At 36.9% G+C, this 18327-nt stretch overlaps 2 protein-coding genes across 3 annotated transcripts in view; one reads left to right on the top strand and one right to left on the bottom strand.

Moving 5' to 3' along the window:
* Positions 1-18327, bottom strand: part of LOC132552879 (peptidyl-prolyl cis-trans isomerase) — a 513126-nt gene that overhangs the window by 489272 nt on the left and 5527 nt on the right. The window lies entirely within an intron of this gene.
* Positions 1713-18234, top strand: LOC132552866 (regulator of nonsense transcripts 3B-like). Of its 2 annotated transcripts, none has more exons than XM_060217056.1 (11): positions 1713-1864; positions 5238-5341; positions 6459-6565; positions 7157-7255; positions 8360-8470; positions 10668-10750; positions 10968-11141; positions 11931-12451; positions 12884-12947; positions 14781-15287; positions 17833-18234. In XM_060217056.1, the coding sequence occupies exons 1-11, from the start codon at positions 1793-1795 to the stop codon at positions 17998-18000; spliced, it is 2010 nt and encodes a 669-aa protein (XP_060073039.1). In that variant the 5' UTR covers positions 1713-1792; the 3' UTR covers positions 18001-18234. The 2 variants fall into 2 exon arrangements, with proteins under 2 accessions (XP_060073039.1, XP_060073040.1); XM_060217057.1 differs by having other exon boundaries at positions 10968-11138.

Raw genomic sequence — 18327 nt, forward strand, 5'->3', positions numbered from 1 at the left:
CCATAATTACCTGTGGTTTGTAGAGAGAGCCAAATTTATACATGTCACGCACATACATCATGTAGTCTTGTTTATCTCCATGAAAGTACCTTGGAGTATACTGCAAAGAGAAAGATAATTTAACAAATAGAAAGATGTCACATAAAACATACCTGATGGTGTCATATATGGTAGTATGTGGTGGTCATATGCAGTGGTTGTATGTAGTAGTTATATATAAGTCATATGAAGTGGTCATATGTAGTGGTTGTATGTGGTGGTATATGTAGTAGTTGTATGTGGTGGTCATTTCACTTAAACCTGATCAGAAGTTACAAAGTAGGTTTTAAAAAAACTCTTATGAGAATTCAATCATTAATTGTGACTGATAGCGATAAATACATCTGTCACAGAAACAATGTCCCAATCGAAAACTTACCTCTAAACCTGTCTCATACCCTGAAGTATACAGTATCAATTTGCTATTCATGTTGACATCTATGACACTACATTTGTACATGTCACAAAACTTATGTTAAAAGAAAACTTTCTGTCAATTTGTTTTTAATTCTGCCACCAAAAAACATATTACATGATATCTGGATGGTGATTAAAGATCACAAAGGGAGACAACTGGTAGGAGCGGATATAACTGGAAATGTCAAAGTTTTCATTTCTTAAGACAGGATGGGTCTGCTCTTTGTTTCCTTTTGTGAGGAGCATAATTTCTATATATTTGGATATATTTAGAGATTATATGATACTTGCAGAAACGTCAGAATTGGATATGTTTTTGCTGACATTCATCAACTTCAGACATATATAAAGACGACAATAGAATATCAGAATAATTCAGACTATCACCAGTGTTGTAAGTTATATTGAAAGATATAGTGTTAAATTCAACTTAATTCTATTTAATTAGATATGGTTCTGTTTAACGGTAAAAAGACTAATCTAGGTTCAAATACGGAGTGTATAGACAGAAGATGTTAGTACCTGTTATTAAACTATTATGTTATATGTTTCTTTTTATTTGATCTTGGCTAGTGTAGTTAACGAAAACGTCGCAATTTCTAGTTCGAACTCCATGTATAACAGGAGGCTTTTCAACAGACTAAATCTTCATATTATACAGTATATTATAGTGTGTACCATTGACGTTGTGCTATATTATAGCACATTGAAAATCAACAACATGATAATAATCACCTGTCTATTTTTAAAATTGAAGACCCATGCTACAATTGGAGGCACAACACCTGCTCCTGTCATCAGTCCAAGTAAAACCACACCACTTGGTAGCGAATTATACCACATTTTTCTGCCCTTTTCCTCACAAGTCCCGACCTTGGAGTCGTCTCAACCAGGAGCTTGATCTTTTCGTCACGAAGTAATGCGAAGAACAAGCGTCTGGTGACGGAGATTACAGCAGATGATGTGATCTTTCATTTATGTGGAATGACCACCAGCATATAGTTTGTTTAATATTAGGAAGCACGGGTGACATTTGAAAATTCAATTGTAATTTTATTCGCTTTCTAATGATACATGATAAAAGCAAAACCTACTAGTGACTATATTAGTCACTACATTTTCATTAAATATCAACCCTTTCTTTAACCAGTTGAATCGATATGACACGCTAAACAAAAACGGCCAGTCTTCATCTTGATCAATTGAATGATTTAAGCATTCATATGATTAAGATTTAAAAAGGAAAACAAACCGAACGCGAGGTGTTCGGTATACGTGTTTCGCTTACCCTAACCACTGTCGTGTAAATAAGCATGATAGCCTCAAACTGTCTACAATGACGCACGATAAAAATGAGAAACAGAAGTCGTCGACTAAGCGGAGAGACAGGGAAAACCCGCCGTCGAAGGTAACCTACCTGATTAACACGGGCGCTGTTTTTGTGATTTCAATGTCAGCCGAGTTCGTAACTGATGAAGTCGATGTAAGGTAGACCATGCATAGTGTTTATACCCACTCAAATATGACAAGGACATAATCTGATTATATTTAAAAAAAACTATTTTCAGAGATATAGTGATTAAGATTTACAAGAGTATAAGTCGTTGCGACGACATACTCAAAACTACTGAAAACTTCTCCAAAACTCGAAAGATATACCTAAATATAACAGATAACGCGAGAATTTGCATCATTTGTGCTGAGTGTATGTAACTCTCATCAAGTTTGGCTCTAAAACTTTTGAAGGTGATGGTAAAAACTAACGCATACGGTATATGTATATCTTGCGGTTTTGTGAAAGTCTGAATTGAAATGTGTGCACTATGTGAAAATCTGGCAAAAATATATGATACAAAAATATATATTAGTTTAATCAATACGTGTTTATCTATATTATGTTTTATATTTCAATTCCAATAATACAGTACTGATACATGCCTTTTTGTGCCGTTAAGTCAACGAATCCTTACAAATTGTCAACATATCATGTATTTATCGGTCATTTTTGAGTAGTTTGGGATAGTTTTGAGTAGTTTGGGATAGTTTTGAGTAGTTGGGGATAGTTTTGGGTATTTTGTCAAACCAGTTAAGTATTAATGATTAATCAGGAAAAACACTCTGCAATGTAATAAAAAGGATAAAGAAATGCAACTTATTCAATCGTATAATTATTTTTGTTGAATATACATAGCCGTATAAAAAGTAAGAGGAAAATTTGGGCACTTTACCTAATCACCAATACATGATAACAATCCGTGGCTGTTCCAATGCATACATTGTTTTCCATTGAAACTAGCGTCAACTTCTGACTAACCATTATGCATACATTTGCAATCAATAATTGTTTTTACAAATATACCACAACCATCTTGATTCTTGCAATGCTTATGGGAGGTAGCACTTAACAGCTGGTCGCTGCTCACTTCAGAGTTCACAAATCAACTTATAAGTCAATTAGTTTGGCACGAGAAGAGTTGATTACAAACGAAGATCGGGGCGTTCACATGTAATGCTGCGATGTCAAGGTCAGTTCATTAGACTTGCCCACTTGCATGACAGGAGATTAATGACAGATGAGACAGCACAAAATGCCATTAGTACGGGAAACTGCCAATCCACCCAAAATATGTGAGAAATAGACTGCGAATGGCAAATTTATGCCAATGTTGCCAGTATGTTGATTTGCCACTGACCCCTAAACATTGAGCATGTTGTTGATGGCACTTGTGCCCAGATGTTTCCCTATGAGACGTTGGAGGTCCATGCGCTTCCCAGATGAATCATGATTCAGGTTATTTCGATCAGATGGCTGTCAACAGGTGTACCAGTGTCAAGGAGAGCATCTTGCAGATTCTTGCATTTTGGAGCAAGACAAATTTAGGAATGGATTTTGTTATGGTTTGAGGAGGAACTTCCCAGTTTAAAGGCACTTTTAGTGATAAGTAATGGGAATGTAATGGCTCTACACTATCGAGATTAGATCCTGAGACCTGATGTTGTGCCTTTCATTATAAGGCACCAATTGACTTTTCAGTATGATAAGGCTAGGCCACACATTGCAAGAGTTTGTGGGAACTTTCTTGCAACCCAGAACATCATCTCTATTGGCTGGCCTCCATATAGCCCCAATTTGTCCCCAATCAAACATTTATGAGTTCTGAATCGAGCAAACATCCCAAATAACCCCTGCCAATTGGCAAACACCCTTACTGAGGGATGAAATAACATTCTTTATAGACAGTCAATGTCCTTATGAACGCCATGCAGAATTAGAGACACTATAGCTGTCCTTGGAGGACACACATGATATTAGGGATCAGTCTTACAACTGCAATTTCAACTTTAGGATAACCTAATTCTTGGCAGCCTAGCGAAGTCCTCATTTGTTAAAAATCTCAGAAATCAAAAGACATGTCTGTACATCCAAATGATCAGGCTCTGTCTGACCAGGTTAAACAAAGGGAAACTGCTCACATCCGAATGATCAGACTCTGTCTGACCAAGTCAAACAAAGGGAAACTGCTCACATCCGAATGATCAGACTCTGTCTGACCAAGTCAAGCAAAGGGAAACTGCTCATGATGAAAGCTTTGATACACGTAGCCACTTGACTCAAACACAATACAATACATCGCACTACACAAACAGGCACTTAGCCAAACTTAATCAACATATAGTTCATGTGAAATCCAACCCAAGTAGGGGTTGCTTATTTCTCTCACTTTGTATATGATCAGAGTTTTGAACTTCATGAACTCCAGACTGATATAAAAAAAAAAGCTGGTAGAACGTCAGAATAATTTGGACTACACTACTATCAGGTTCATAACAAGCTCCTTAGATAGTGAGAGTGCAGGATATGTGTGAAGGCACCAAAAAAGTAACATTAGGCAGGTCAAAGTCTGGTCTGATGGAGGACCTTTTGATTGTAAGAATGATTTCTCCTTTTATAAAACCACTCTGGAATAAGGTACGCTGGTATATATCCTTAGCAAAATGTAATAAAAACGCTGAGAAGTAGGGAGCAATGCACCTCACTAACAACAGACTTACATACCACAAATAACAGACTTACATACCACAAATAACAGAAGTTTAAAGTATTCAAGTAAATAATAGAGATAAAGAGGATAGGTACAATGTTTATACAGCAACAAAACAGTCACTTAACAAAACATACATTTATGAAGTTTTTCCAAAATAATATATACCAGTCTGTTGAACATCCAAACATTTTTTACTATTGATCAGTAGATGATATAACAGGTGGGTAACTTCTATTGGTGTGTTCAAAAAAGAAAGTTGTTAAGAAAAAGAGGAATTCACAACAAACCAGGGTACATCGAGATGTAATGTTGTAACATTGTAATTAGAAACAAAGATATATGTCAGTTTCTTTTTAATACTAAAAGAAGGTTAGATAGTGACAACAACATTACCATGTCTAGACAAGAACCTATAGGAACAGGGACCCACATCACTGAGGGAATATCTCAATAACTTTCAGCACCACAATTAGGGAACGTTGAGACAAGCAATATCTTTGATTAATTATCAATATATTATAAACATACATAAATTGATGGTGATTTTATATTAGCACTATTCTTTTGCTAAAATATGATTATTGCAATCTCTGTATTTAGGGTAGGTATGGTTACAGGAAACACGCAATGTTTTTCCTTATTGGTGTAAGTGAAAATTGTCATACAATATTTCTACTTGAAATCTTATCAGAATTTTATTTTCTTTTTTCAATGATTCTGACTTATTGTTTGCAGGTTGTCATTCGCCGTTTGCCGCCAAGTCTAACTCCAGAGTCTCTTCTCGAACAAATATCTCCTCTAACAGAACATGACTTTTATTTTGTCAAGGCTGATATGAGGTATGCCAATGATTTCCCTATATGGAATTTATTAGCAAATATTTGAAACCTGAAGATTTCTAGCTCTTAAAGCACAAATTGATTAAGTCACTGCACTTATTTAAACGAACCAGTTACTATCTCAGAGATTGTATTAGTCAAATGTAAAACATTGTAAATGTTAAAGAAATGCTGAGTTTTGTAATATTAGATAGAATTGAAATAAGTTTGCGTTAGAATGAAAGGAAATACATGGTAGATGTAAAGTGTACCTTTACTCCAACAGGATATACTGCTCTCAGCCACAACATTTGATTTTGGTTGATGAATTCAAAGAAGGATATCACAATGTTAGCTTTAGTCTTGATGACCTTTTCTCAATGCTGATGTAACATGATGTCACTTGTACAATGATAAATTTTTATACCTTAGCTATGAAATATGGGGAAGGACCATGCTATTCTTGTCAGTCAGTTCTTATGTTCTAAAACAGATTTCTGGGGTTTTTAAGGAGAGAATATAATTGCCACTTTCCCCATCCGTCCGTGGTAATTTTGTCCTGAGTATATCACAAAAACTATCAGAGGTATAAACATGAAACTTCATGGGTAGATAGATCATGATAAGGAGAAGTGCGGTGCACAAGAACCATAACACACTTTTGCATAATTTTGGAGTTATTGCCCTTTGTTATTTGTCATACTTAAATTTTGTCAAAATTAACCCTTTTGGAACTAGCATTTATTCTGGGAGCATTCATCGGTTCTACCTATTCTCTTGTTATGTTAGAAGATAATAACATTTGATTTGGTGTGTGGCTTCAAAACATACAGTAACAAATCAAGTTTGAATACAAAAAAACTCAACATTTGCTCTCTGCACTGAAAATATAGTGGAAATTCTTTAGTTTTGCAATACTATTTACTGTTGGGCCATCAGATCATATTCTTCTGTTTATAACTGATCTTTGTTTGTCATTTATGCTTGTGTAAAATTCCTGTTTGCATTCCTGACATATACATATCAATATGCGAGGGGATGCAGAGCATTTAGGATGTGCCAGCATTTCTAGTTTTCTAAATATTAAAAGTGAAATTTAATAAGGAATGAATTGTCTTTTGATGTTTTTCGTGCACAGCCTTGGAGTCAATGCTTTCTCAAGAGCATACCTGAATTTCCACAGCCATGAAGATGTCTACAACTTTAGAGACCGTTTTGACAACTACATTTTCTTGGATAACAAAGGTAATTTTTTTATGTGTGAGGTTATCATTTAGTTACTATAAGATATTTAATTTTCATGGGAAATTTATTTTTGTTAATTTTGTAGGTACCCTTAATCGATGAAATCTTACTATATCCATATATCCAGTGACTGTTGAAATAAATAGATCTATATATATTAATCTATGAAATTAAATGAGTATTTCTTTTTAAAACCATGAAAATTGGTTCTCACAAAAAATTATTATATTGCAGTATATTTAGTAATCAGCACTCTCCTTCTTGGATGTTTCTTTAGAAATCTTTAGAACTGACTCTCATTTATTTAATTCACATTCTATGAATCACCTGGATTATTTTCAAAACCCTGAAACATGCTAACACTAAAGGTATATTAGCTTGGTTTTTTTTAACCCTGAAGTGTGTATGTGCATTGATCTATTTTAAAACTCTAAAGTATGAAGTGTCCACGAATGGTTACAATGTGATCTCATCATACATCTTAGGGTTATATGATTAATTAAGGGATTTGTAGCTCTGTTGAGTTTGTATTTGTAAGATAGGAATTCACATGTGATCAGATGATACAAAAATGTCCCATTCTTTACCCAGGAAACGAGTACCCAGCTTTGGTGGAGTTTGCACCATTTCAGAAAGTTCCAAAGAGAAAATCAAAGAAAACTGACACAAAGAAAGGCACCATTGATCAAGGTATACAGTAAACTAAGGTTGACTGTTGAAACATCAAAAAGCATTTTACTGAAAATAATCATAGTTGATATACGTGTAATTACAAATAACCTACTAGTAAATTCATTGAAACTTGTGAGAGTTTTACAGAATATTTACTGGGAGGGTATCTTGTAACTATGTTAAAAGGCAGAAAAATACTTGATTACATATGTTTTCATTACCAGGAATATTTTGGATGACATTAATAAGATATCCAATTATATTTACCAAAAACCTCATCTTATACCTTAGAGTGAATCTTGTTATGTGAACAGCCAAATCATGGAGCATTAGGCAAGGGCATTGTGACATCACAATGCTGCAACTTGGTTGTCTGGTATTGTACTTAAGTGGCAGTTAATGAATGTAAATAAAGATTGATGCATGGCCAGTATGAAAAATGAAATTGTGACCCCTTGTCTTTACATCAACCCTAGGCATCATTACCTCTAGATCTTAAACCTGTGTTATCCTAGACCATAGTGGATTGGTATATTTATGTACTGTTTTTAAATCACATGTAAAGAATTTTTTTTAAGTTCAGTACCTGGTAAATGTGTCATCAGTGTTACATAAATATGGTCACAAATTCTTTCTTGCATGATTCATTCATTCATTTATCTATTATGCCAGTCAGTCATTTTAGATAATATATAAGTAGTAACTTGCATTTTCTGGGACACGTTTTAATGTCCTTTGTTTTTAGTTAAATGTTCAGTTACATGCCCCTACCAGATAGTAGAAAGACAAGGTCTGAAATATGGAAAAAAAATTTTGCAGAAACTGTTCATTACCCAGTTTTAAACTTCACATTTGTATTAATCTTTGGCAGCATTTCACAGCTGTGTTATTTATAAGTCACTGTGACCTATATTTTTGAGTTTGATAGACTTCACATTCACATAGGTCTCAGCATTAGGGTTTCTTATTCATTGTCCTGAATTTTGACTTCCTTTCAGAACACTGTGCTGATGTGATATGTTGCTAACAGATCTCAGATGTTATAGTTTGATATTTTGTCAGTATTATTTATAGTTCATTAGTGTTTCACAAACATTTTCTATCATTTTTTTTCTTTTGTAGATTCTGACTATCTCAAGTTTGTGGAAAGTTTAGAGAAGCCAGATGAGGAAGATGTAGTTTCCATTGAAAGTTATCTAGAGACACTTGAAAATCGAGAAAAAGTGCTGAAAGGTAGAATTGAAACCAAAAAATCCAAAATCTTCTTGAAGTTAACAAGAAATTTATTTCAAAATTTTCCATTATTTGAGGGTGTGACAAAGCATATCGTAATTTTCATATGTCAGAAATTTCACAATTTTCTTTTAAAATTGAAATTTTTGCTTTTAACTGATTAAAATTCCACAGGTGTAAAATTTCTAGATGTAAAAGGACATCTAACGCACATGTAATTTCATAGGTTATATTTGAATCATCATGTCCATGTATCACAAAACAGCAACATTATCATCCCCATGAAATTGACCATCCAAAGGGTAAATACAGCTAATGCTGATTGTGCATTTTCTGCTCATCTGTGATTCCTGTCCACTGCACTTATAAACATGCTTATGATATAACATGGTCCATGATGGACCACTGAACAAGGTGAACAGGCCACTGCAAAATGTGGACAGACCACAGCATAACATGGACAGACCACTGCATATTGTTGTCACCCATGTCGCATAACAATCTGTGACTGACCACTGAACACTTGAAAAATGACAGACGAGTGACAGAGATTGATTGAAATAGGAAGAGTATTTACTTAATCACTTATCTACTGATCACCTTTCTATAATCTTAGTACGAGTTATGAATATTTCCACTGGCCTAACACGGACATTTCAAATACACTTTAGAGATTTTTTATTCGAACGGTATATACACTGTAGATGTATGACCGTTTGACACTGATAAATAAAATATTTGCACATGAACCAACTTCAGTGTGGAATATATTGGTCATGAAAACTGACCAATTTATGTAATTAACCAATTTCCAAATCTTATGAAACCTTCATAACAAACACTTTATCATTTTATCTTCTTTCATTTTTGAATACATTCCAAATCAAAACAAAAATTTATGGAGGATGACATCATAAAGATGATCGAGTTTATGGTTGATGACATCATAAAGATGATCAAGTTTATGGAGGATGACATCATAAAGATGATCGAGTTTATGGTTGATGACATCAGATTATTGGTATACCTATGAGAATTGACTGAGCCACACTGTTAACTGACATGGTTTTGTTTTTATACGAGGCTGAATTTATTGAAGAGCTTATTAAAACCTGTAATAAAGACCTTGCAAAGTCGTTTAATTTCACAGATATATTGATGACATCTTGTCTTTACATAACACGACGTTTGTTGATAACGTCTAACATATATACTCATAAAAATTGGAAATCAAAGACACGACAGATTCTTTTACATCAGCGACTTATCTCGATCTTTTCCTGCAACTACATGGACAGCTTTCCAACAATAAACCTGATGATTTCAATTTCCCTGTTGTGAATTTCCCTTTTCTGAACAGCAACATTCCTGCATCTCCAACATATGGTGTTTACATATCACAGTTGATTGGATATTCAAAGGCCTGTTCCCATTATCACAATTTCCGTGCAATAAGTCATCAACTCATAACACAGGGTTTCAAAAGATGCAGGTTGATGAAAATTATGGGATAGTTTTACAGTCATGATAGTGATCAGATTGGTGAAAACTATGGGGAAGATTTATGGTCGCCATTGTGATTTCATTGAGAAATATTTTATTTCTTCGCACGATATTAAGCTGGATATGTTTGAAGCTTGTCCGTTTACCTGTTGATTTTTTTGTTGTATACCTTGTTCTCATTGGAGAATGTGACATCACTTACTTGGATCAATATCATGGGTGTCATCGATGAAGCAGAAAAAATTTACTCTTTCAGATCATATTGCCTTATACTTCTTGTACTTTTACAGGAGTCTCGATGTAAATCTGTCTTTTGTTAATATTTTGCCCATGTTTTATTGAGTTTAAGTTTGGATTATGATTATGTTGACATGTGAGTAATTTCTGACTTCTGTTTGTAAATTTTTGTACGAATTTTCATATCTGGGTTGATAGTTGTTGATACTTTAGGACCTTAGGTTTTCCAATACATTAGATTTATTTCTTACTCCAGCATGTTTATTCGAAATCACATGAGAATGCTGGGCTATAAGTTGGCATTTAATTTACAGTTCTATAAAACAAAGATTTTAACTTATTTATCAGGAAAAGAAATAAGTTTTCTTTTTGTAAATTTCACCACAGTTTTCCTTATATTGTTTTAAAGATTATGCATGAACCTTTGATATTTTCCTAAATATTCTGAATTTTGCAGCAAATCACGGGAATCCACACCTGTCAACACCTTTAATAGAATACTTGAAGAAACGCAGGGAGGAAAAGAAAGCTGTTATACTGGTAGGTATAACAGAATTTCTTGCTATCTTTTATATGAGATCTTAACTTAGAAAAGGAGTTCTCAAGCTGTAAAACGTGTGAACATTTCTGTCCAAGTCTCTCTAGAGTAATAGTTCTAGTTATAATGTACATCGTAACAAATTGATAAGTATTCACCAAGGGATGCAATATCAAAGTCTAGTCATATCATGTAATGTCATAAATTTGTGGTTTTCAGAAAATAAGAGAAGAGAGGAAGAAACGGGAGCAAGAACGAAGAAAGGTGAGGGAGGAAGAAAAGAAACGGAGAAAAGATAAAGATCGAGAACGGGAAAGACAGAGGGATAAAGACCCAGTTAAGGACAAAGAAAGGCCTGATAAAGATAAAAGTAAAGACCAGACCATCAAGGTTGTAAGTGTAATATTCTGATTGTTAATCAGACAGTATATTGTATGTTAAATTTTAAATCATGGTTGTGTGATGTTTTTATCATTGAAAACACCTGGATATTGTATGAGTAGAACTTACTAACAAAAGAATGAAAAGTGCAGAGGGGAGAGACATTATATAGCTATGGGATATTTCAAGTCTTATTTTTTAATAAAATTCAGAGGTCAAGGTCACTGTTACTATAAAAAGAAAAAGCAGTTTCTGTGGTAAACTAGAGTTTGCTTTGGCAAATCAAACCCAAACTTCATACAGTACTTTCTTACTAAAAGTGTTTGCTTAGGATCGCTTTGCAGTTTTGAAGGTCAAAGGTCAAGGTCTCTGTTACTATAAATAGAAAAATCAGTTTCCCTGCAAGTTTGCTTTCGCCAATCAAACTCAAACCTCATACAATGCTTCCTTACTTAAATGGCAGGCTTTAGATTGCTTTTTAATTTTCTTCTTTAGAAAATTGTTATAAATCAAACATTTTCCCAGCCACAATCCTATAAGGATTCTTTTTTCTTTCTTGTTTGTCAAGTGTGACCTGTTACCTCATAACCTGGACCTATGATCACCAAAGTCTACTACCATGCAAGTTTTAGTTGATTAACTGTAAAGAAAAGCAACCATGATTATGCCAGCAAGAATTTGGGATTCAGATAAACCTCAAGGTGACCTTCTGGTTGTTTTCAAAAGCTTTTCATTTAGATTTTTGCTCTGATCTGAGAAAAGATTGAAATTTACAAGCATAACATTGTATTTTTTGTTCAGCTTCTAAAAAACCCCGAGAGAGACAAGGAGACTGATAAAGAGAAAACACATGATGTTAAGTCAAAGGAAGTAGGTCGACCCAGAGAGGAAAAGGTATCGGATTCTAAAACCAAGGATAGAGAGAAACTCAGATTCTCTAAAGAAAACCGGGAACGACAGAGAGACCAAAAAAATGAGAAAGCAGTTTCAGATCGTCCTCGATCAGCACGAGATAATCGTCAAGGCGATAAAGGGAAGTCAGGAAAGGACGACTATAGGTCAGACAGAAAGGAGGAGGATAGAAATAGGGGAGGTAACTCTAGAGGCGATCGGCCAAAATCTGGAAAGGATGAGTCTCGACAGCAAGACCGTTACAAGTCTGGAAGAGACTATGACCATGATGGAGATTGGGATTATGACAGGGGTAGAGACCGTGATTATGATCGGAATAAGGATCGGGACTATGATAGAAATAGAGACCGAGATTATGACCGGAATCGCGAACGGGGATATGGCAAGAGAGATGTGGACTCTGATAGAAGGTAATTATCATTTAATGTTCTACTTTTTGTATTTCAGTATGTTGTATTTTTCATCCTTTTTCACTGTTTAGTTGTTGCTTAAAGCATGTTTTTACTTTGACAACATTTATTAGGTGATAACTACATTGGGTTTTTGGATCTGTCCTGTGGATCATGTCAGGATCAACACAGGAATGCATGTGCTCATTATGTTTCTATCTAAGACATGAAGCATTGTTGTTGGAGGAATGGCAGTAGTTTTAAGATGACAAATCTTTTGCATTTATCTCAGTATAATTCATGAACATAAGTTTTCTTAAATCTAGAGTGGGTTTCTGTTAACTTTTTGTGTGTGGTGATATGCTCACTATAAAAAGGTACAAAGTTTTTTGCCTTGAAATTGTGTAATACAAGCATTGCAAAAAAAGCCTTGATGAAATTGTGTCATTCTAGGGACAACTCAGGCCGTGCCAGGAAGGAGCAAACAGGCCACAAGTACGACAAGCCGAAAGGAAAGGTATGCTACATTTTTACACAGCACCAAAGGACAAAGCTACTCTATACATGAAAACATGAGGGAAGGGATTTTTCTTCCCTTGCTGAAGGTTATGTCACATTTGCCCTCAAATACATTAAACATAAGATTTAACATCTGATAGCCCATCTTTTATTCCCTAACACAAGCCCCCAACCTCCTACCCACTGACTAAAGTCTCAAACTCCCTACCCCCTAACACTAGCGCCAACCTCCTACCCACTAACTCAAGTCTCAAACCCCCTACCCCCTAACACAAGCCTCCCCCCAACCTCCTACCAACTAACTCAAGTCTCAAACCCCCAACCCCCTAACACTAGCCCTCCAACCTCCTACCCACTAACTCAAGTCCCAAACCCCCAACCCCCTAACACTAGCCCTCCAACCTCCTACCAACTAACTCAAGTCCCAAACCCCCAACCCCCTAACACTAGCCCTCCAACCTCCTACCGACTAACTCAAGTCTCAAACCCCCTACCCCCTAACACTAGCCCCCCAACCTCCTACCCACTAACTCAAGTCTCAAACCCCCTACCCCCTAACACTAGCCCCCCAGCCTCTTGCCCACTAACTCAAGTCCCAAACCCCCAACCCCCTAACACAAGCCTCCCCCCAACCTCCTACCAACTAACTCAAGTCTCAAACTCCCTACCCCCTAACACTAGCCCTCCAACCTCCTACCGACTAACTCAAGTCTCAAACCCCCTACCCCCTAACACAAGCCTCCCCCCAACCTCCTACCAACTAACTCAAGTCTCAAACTCCCTACCCCCTAACACTAGCCCCCCAGCCTCTTGCCCACTAACTCAAGTCCCAAACCCCCAACCCCCTAACACAAGCCTCCCCCCAACCTCCTACCCACTAACTCAAGTCCCAAACCCCCTACCCCCTAACACTAGCCCCCCAACCTCCTACCCACTAACTCAAGTCTCAAACCCCCTACCCCCTAACACTAGCCCCCCCAGCCTCTTGCCCACTAACTCAAGTCCCAAACCCCCAACCCCCTAACAAGCCTCCCCCCAACCTCCTACCCACTAACTCAAGTCCCAAACCCCCTACCCCCTAACACTAGCCCCCCAACCTCCTACCCACTAACTCAAGTCTCAAACCCCCTATCCCCAACACAAGCCCCCAACCTCCTACCCAATAACTCAAGTCCCAAACCCCCTACCCCCTAACACTAGCCCCCCAACCTCCTACCCACTAACTCAAGTCTCAAACCCCCTACCCCCTAACACTAGCCCCCCAGCCTCTTGCCCACTAACTCAAGTCCCAAACCCCCAACCCCCTAACACAAGCCTCCCCCCAACCTCCTACCCACTAACTCAAGTCCCAAACCCCCTACCCCCTAACACTAGCCCCCCAACCTCCTACCAACTAACTCAAGTCTCAAACCCCCTACCCCTACCCCTCTTGGGCTGCTGGTTTATATGCCACTTTCAGTATTGCAATCAATTCAACATAATAATTCATTGATATTTTTTTTTCATCAGACAACAGTGGGTTCTGGGGTCAAAACTGGATGTGAACTTGTGAATTCAGATTTATTAAGAAGATATGTATATCTCTACTGGGTGTGTGAGACATTGCTGAATGTTGATGGCAAAGTTTTCATGTTGATACTTTCGTGGATGGCCATGGTATACAGAGCCCACTCAAACATAATAAAAAATAACCCAAAAAATGTCCAGACAACTAACTCTGACTTTTGGATTTGGATTTTAAGAAAACTTATGTGTTGTCAACATATTTTTTTAATTTAGGGTTGGAATATGATATCATAATCTGTTTGTTAATTGTCATTTGGTTAAACAGGTAGACAACAAACCGACAGGAGAGTCCAAATCTCAGACTGATGCAAAAAGTGGATATACCAGGACAGCAGATAATAAAACCACCAATGAAAAATCATGTGGAGACACACAGACAGAGAAGAAAGGTGAGGATGTTGCCTCACAGAAAGACAAGAAAGGTGAGGATGTTGCCTCACAGAGAGACAAAAGGTCAGACAGTTCTGGAAGTAAGAAGAAAGTTGACCAGTCAAAAGCAGGTGCATCTGCAAAGCAAACAAACTCCGAACCTGCTAGTCAATCAGATGGCTCAGGGAAGGAGGATGGTGACATGAAATTGATAAGTTCAGGGAAAGGGGATGGTGACAGGAAATTAGAGACTTCAGGGAAGGAGGATGGTGATAAGACTTTAGAGGATTCTGGGAAGGAAGATAACAGGAAGTCAATGTCTTCAGGAAAGGAAGATGGTAGAAAGCTGGAGAGGGCAGATTCTGGTGATGGAGACAAGGAGGATAAAAGGAGGAAAAGACGTGTAAGTAAAGAAAAGTACCTAATCATGTATAGACAGGAAGTTACACCATATTACATCAGCTTCTATATTGATATCAGTTGAATTGTTGATTAAATTTCAGTTATTAATTTTAGGTAATTTCATTTTTTTCAAGGTTTAATGTTTTCATGTAGATTTTAAGCCCACCATCATCAGATGGTGGGTTATTCAAATCGCCCTGCCTCCGTGGTCCGTGGTCCGTAAACAATTCTTGTTACCGCTATTTCTGGAAAAGTACTAGATGGATCTTTCTCAAATATCATATGCAGGTTCCCCTTAGTCCCTTGTTGTGCATTGTACCTTTTTTGGACTGATTCGAATTCAAGATGGCCGATGGACAGCCATCTTGGAGTTTGAAAGTAAAAGTTTGTTACCGCTATTTTCGGGAAAGTACTGGATGGATCTTTCTCAAATATCATATGCAGTTTCCCCTTGGTCCCTAGTTGTGCATTATACCTTTTTTGGATTGATTCGAATTCAAGATGGCCCACAGACGGTCATCTTGGATTTTGAAAGTAAAAGTTTGTTATCGCTATTTCTGGGAAAATACTTGATGGATCTTTGTCAAATTTCATATGCAGGTTTCCCTTGGTCCCTAGTTGTGCAGTGTACCTTTTTTGGACTGATTCAAATTCAAGATGGCCCACAGATGGCCATCTTGGATTTTGAAAGTAATACAGCACAAGCATATTTCCTCAATATTCTATCATATGATTCAAGACCATGTCCATTATCCACCTGTAACTGACTGCTATCTAGTAATACTTTGGGATCTTTTTCAAATGATATTTGCTTATAGGTGCTTAATAAAAATATCTTGTGCAATCATTGAGTACATTCAATGAAGACCAGTTCATGAACATTTACAACACCTGTTTTTCCTTTTCAACTTTATGTTTGAAGATTTTGCATTTTCTGGAAATTTTTCTCTCCATGTCATGATTTTGATGAAGCTGAAATGGCCACAGTAGTCTTTACTCATCATATTGTCCTGTTCTATATCACCCCATACTGAGATTCAGCTCTGTTGTTTCACTTATAACAGTCAAAGACCAGTGGTTTTAGGTTGGCTAGGTTTAATTTGGTCCTCTTCCTTGAACAGTTCTTTGATTTTAACTCTCTCCAGGAAAATGCTTGGAATTTAGTGTCATGCCTGGAAAATTCTTAAACTTGGCATTAACACCTTCAAAAAACCTTAGATTTTTGTTCTTGATGTGACAAAACATAAATTTCATTTCAGTAATAATTACCATAACTTTAGTATGCAAATACGGTACCTACACCCATCTTTGTATCCCAAAAACAAAAGATTAAAATAATCCCTCCCTCCCTACGATCCATGAGCCATCATGGCAGGAACTTAGAGTGATTTCCCTTCCTAGTACCTTTATGGCTGCTGTCGAGTGCGGTGTCTGAGTGCTTTATTTACTCCTTCTCTTCATACTGCTATCATTGTCTGAGTATATTGCAACTCCCTTAGTAGTTTGTAAACCCATCTCCCAACATTTTTTGAAATTATGTATATGTTTATTTCGACCTTTTTTTGCAGCAGTGTTTTCCTCCAACACTTGTTTTGCTGGCCAGTTTGTACAACCGTTTCTTTTTGCAGTCTTGCTGCGAATGTTATGCTTTGTACTCTCGTTCGTAGTTTTTTGTTTGTTAGAAAACTTTGTTGCCTTGTTTTTCCATTGTTACGATTTTTTATTGTTTCAACGATGGATAGTGCTGGGTTACGTTGGGGGTGAAGGCCCCTGTTCCTCCCACGGAGACTTTGGTACCTATTGAGGAGGAGATGGATTTTGAGGGCGCGGGGCATGTCAGAGGTTATTCATTTTTCTCATGGGTGCTTGGATATTGACCCATCCGAGTCATCCGATGACGACCCTACCGGGGTCCTACTCCAATCAAGAAGTTGGCACGAAAGTTTCTCCATTTCACGTGCAACAACAGCGTCTTCCAATTCCAGGCTATGCCCTTCGGGCTCATGACAGCTCCTTTGGTGTTCACCAAGTTGCTGCAGATGGTCGTGGGATTCCTTCACTCACGCGGGATAGACGTCCACATCTATTTTGACGACTCCCTGGTCCTGAAAGTCTTGTTCAGAGTCAGTCTCCTTCCTTAGAGAGAAGTCAGAGGTTTTCCCATCTCAGGACTTCGTCTTCCTGGGGAACAATTTCGACACAGTTCAGGACTTAGCCATGAAAAAAAACTCAAATTTATTTCTAAAATATACATCAAAACATTTCTCCAGAGTGTGGGCTAAATTTATTTTGTATGTTGCAACTATATCATGCAACCTGAAACCACAAAAAACTAGTCTCCCTTTTGGCAAAATTAATCTAAAAAAATTGTCTCGTAAATTGGACAAGAATACAAGAAAAGTCCTTGAATATAATATCAGAATATCCAGGATATGTGTTTGAATTTGATACCTCCAAATCTGTGCTAATTATGATGCAAGAAATTTGAGGAAAAATTGATATTCTTTTATAGATGTTGTCATTTAATGATGTAAATTCTCACACAGGAACGTCCAGAGAGGGCCATCTACGACCCCAGGAAAGCTTTTGAGAAACGACAACAGGGAATTAAGCCAGCAAGTGGAGGCAACTCATCGGAGAAGAGTTCTGATAAAAGTTCTGATGACAAAAGTCCAAAAGATCAAGTGAAAACTGTTACAAGTGATGATGGTTGAATATGATGAATTCCAAGGATCAGCTAAACTGATATCAGGGGAAAGACACTGATTGATGGGATTTAACTCTACTGTTCAATGAGATTAAATTTTGAAATTTGAACATTAAGAAGTGTGAACGTTCAGAACTGATTTTATCCTACTGAGCATTTGTACATGGCAGGATGATTAGGGAAAATGAATGTGTAATGTAGTGTTGTCCTTGTTTAACGCATTAAAGAGCTTTAAACCTTCCATCTGATTCCTCAATTTCATCTTTATTGAAGCTCTCATCTGTTTGTTTGCTGGGTTTATCACCATGTCACCAACCAATGTCATTTTAATGGG

The sequence above is a fragment of the Ylistrum balloti genome, unplaced genomic scaffold (assembly GCF_031769215.1).
Source record: "Ylistrum balloti isolate Yb309-2 unplaced genomic scaffold, AGI_CSIRO_Ybal_v1 Utg370284, whole genome shotgun sequence".
In the NCBI taxonomy this organism is placed as follows: domain Eukaryota; kingdom Metazoa; phylum Mollusca; class Bivalvia; order Pectinida; family Pectinidae; genus Ylistrum; species Ylistrum balloti.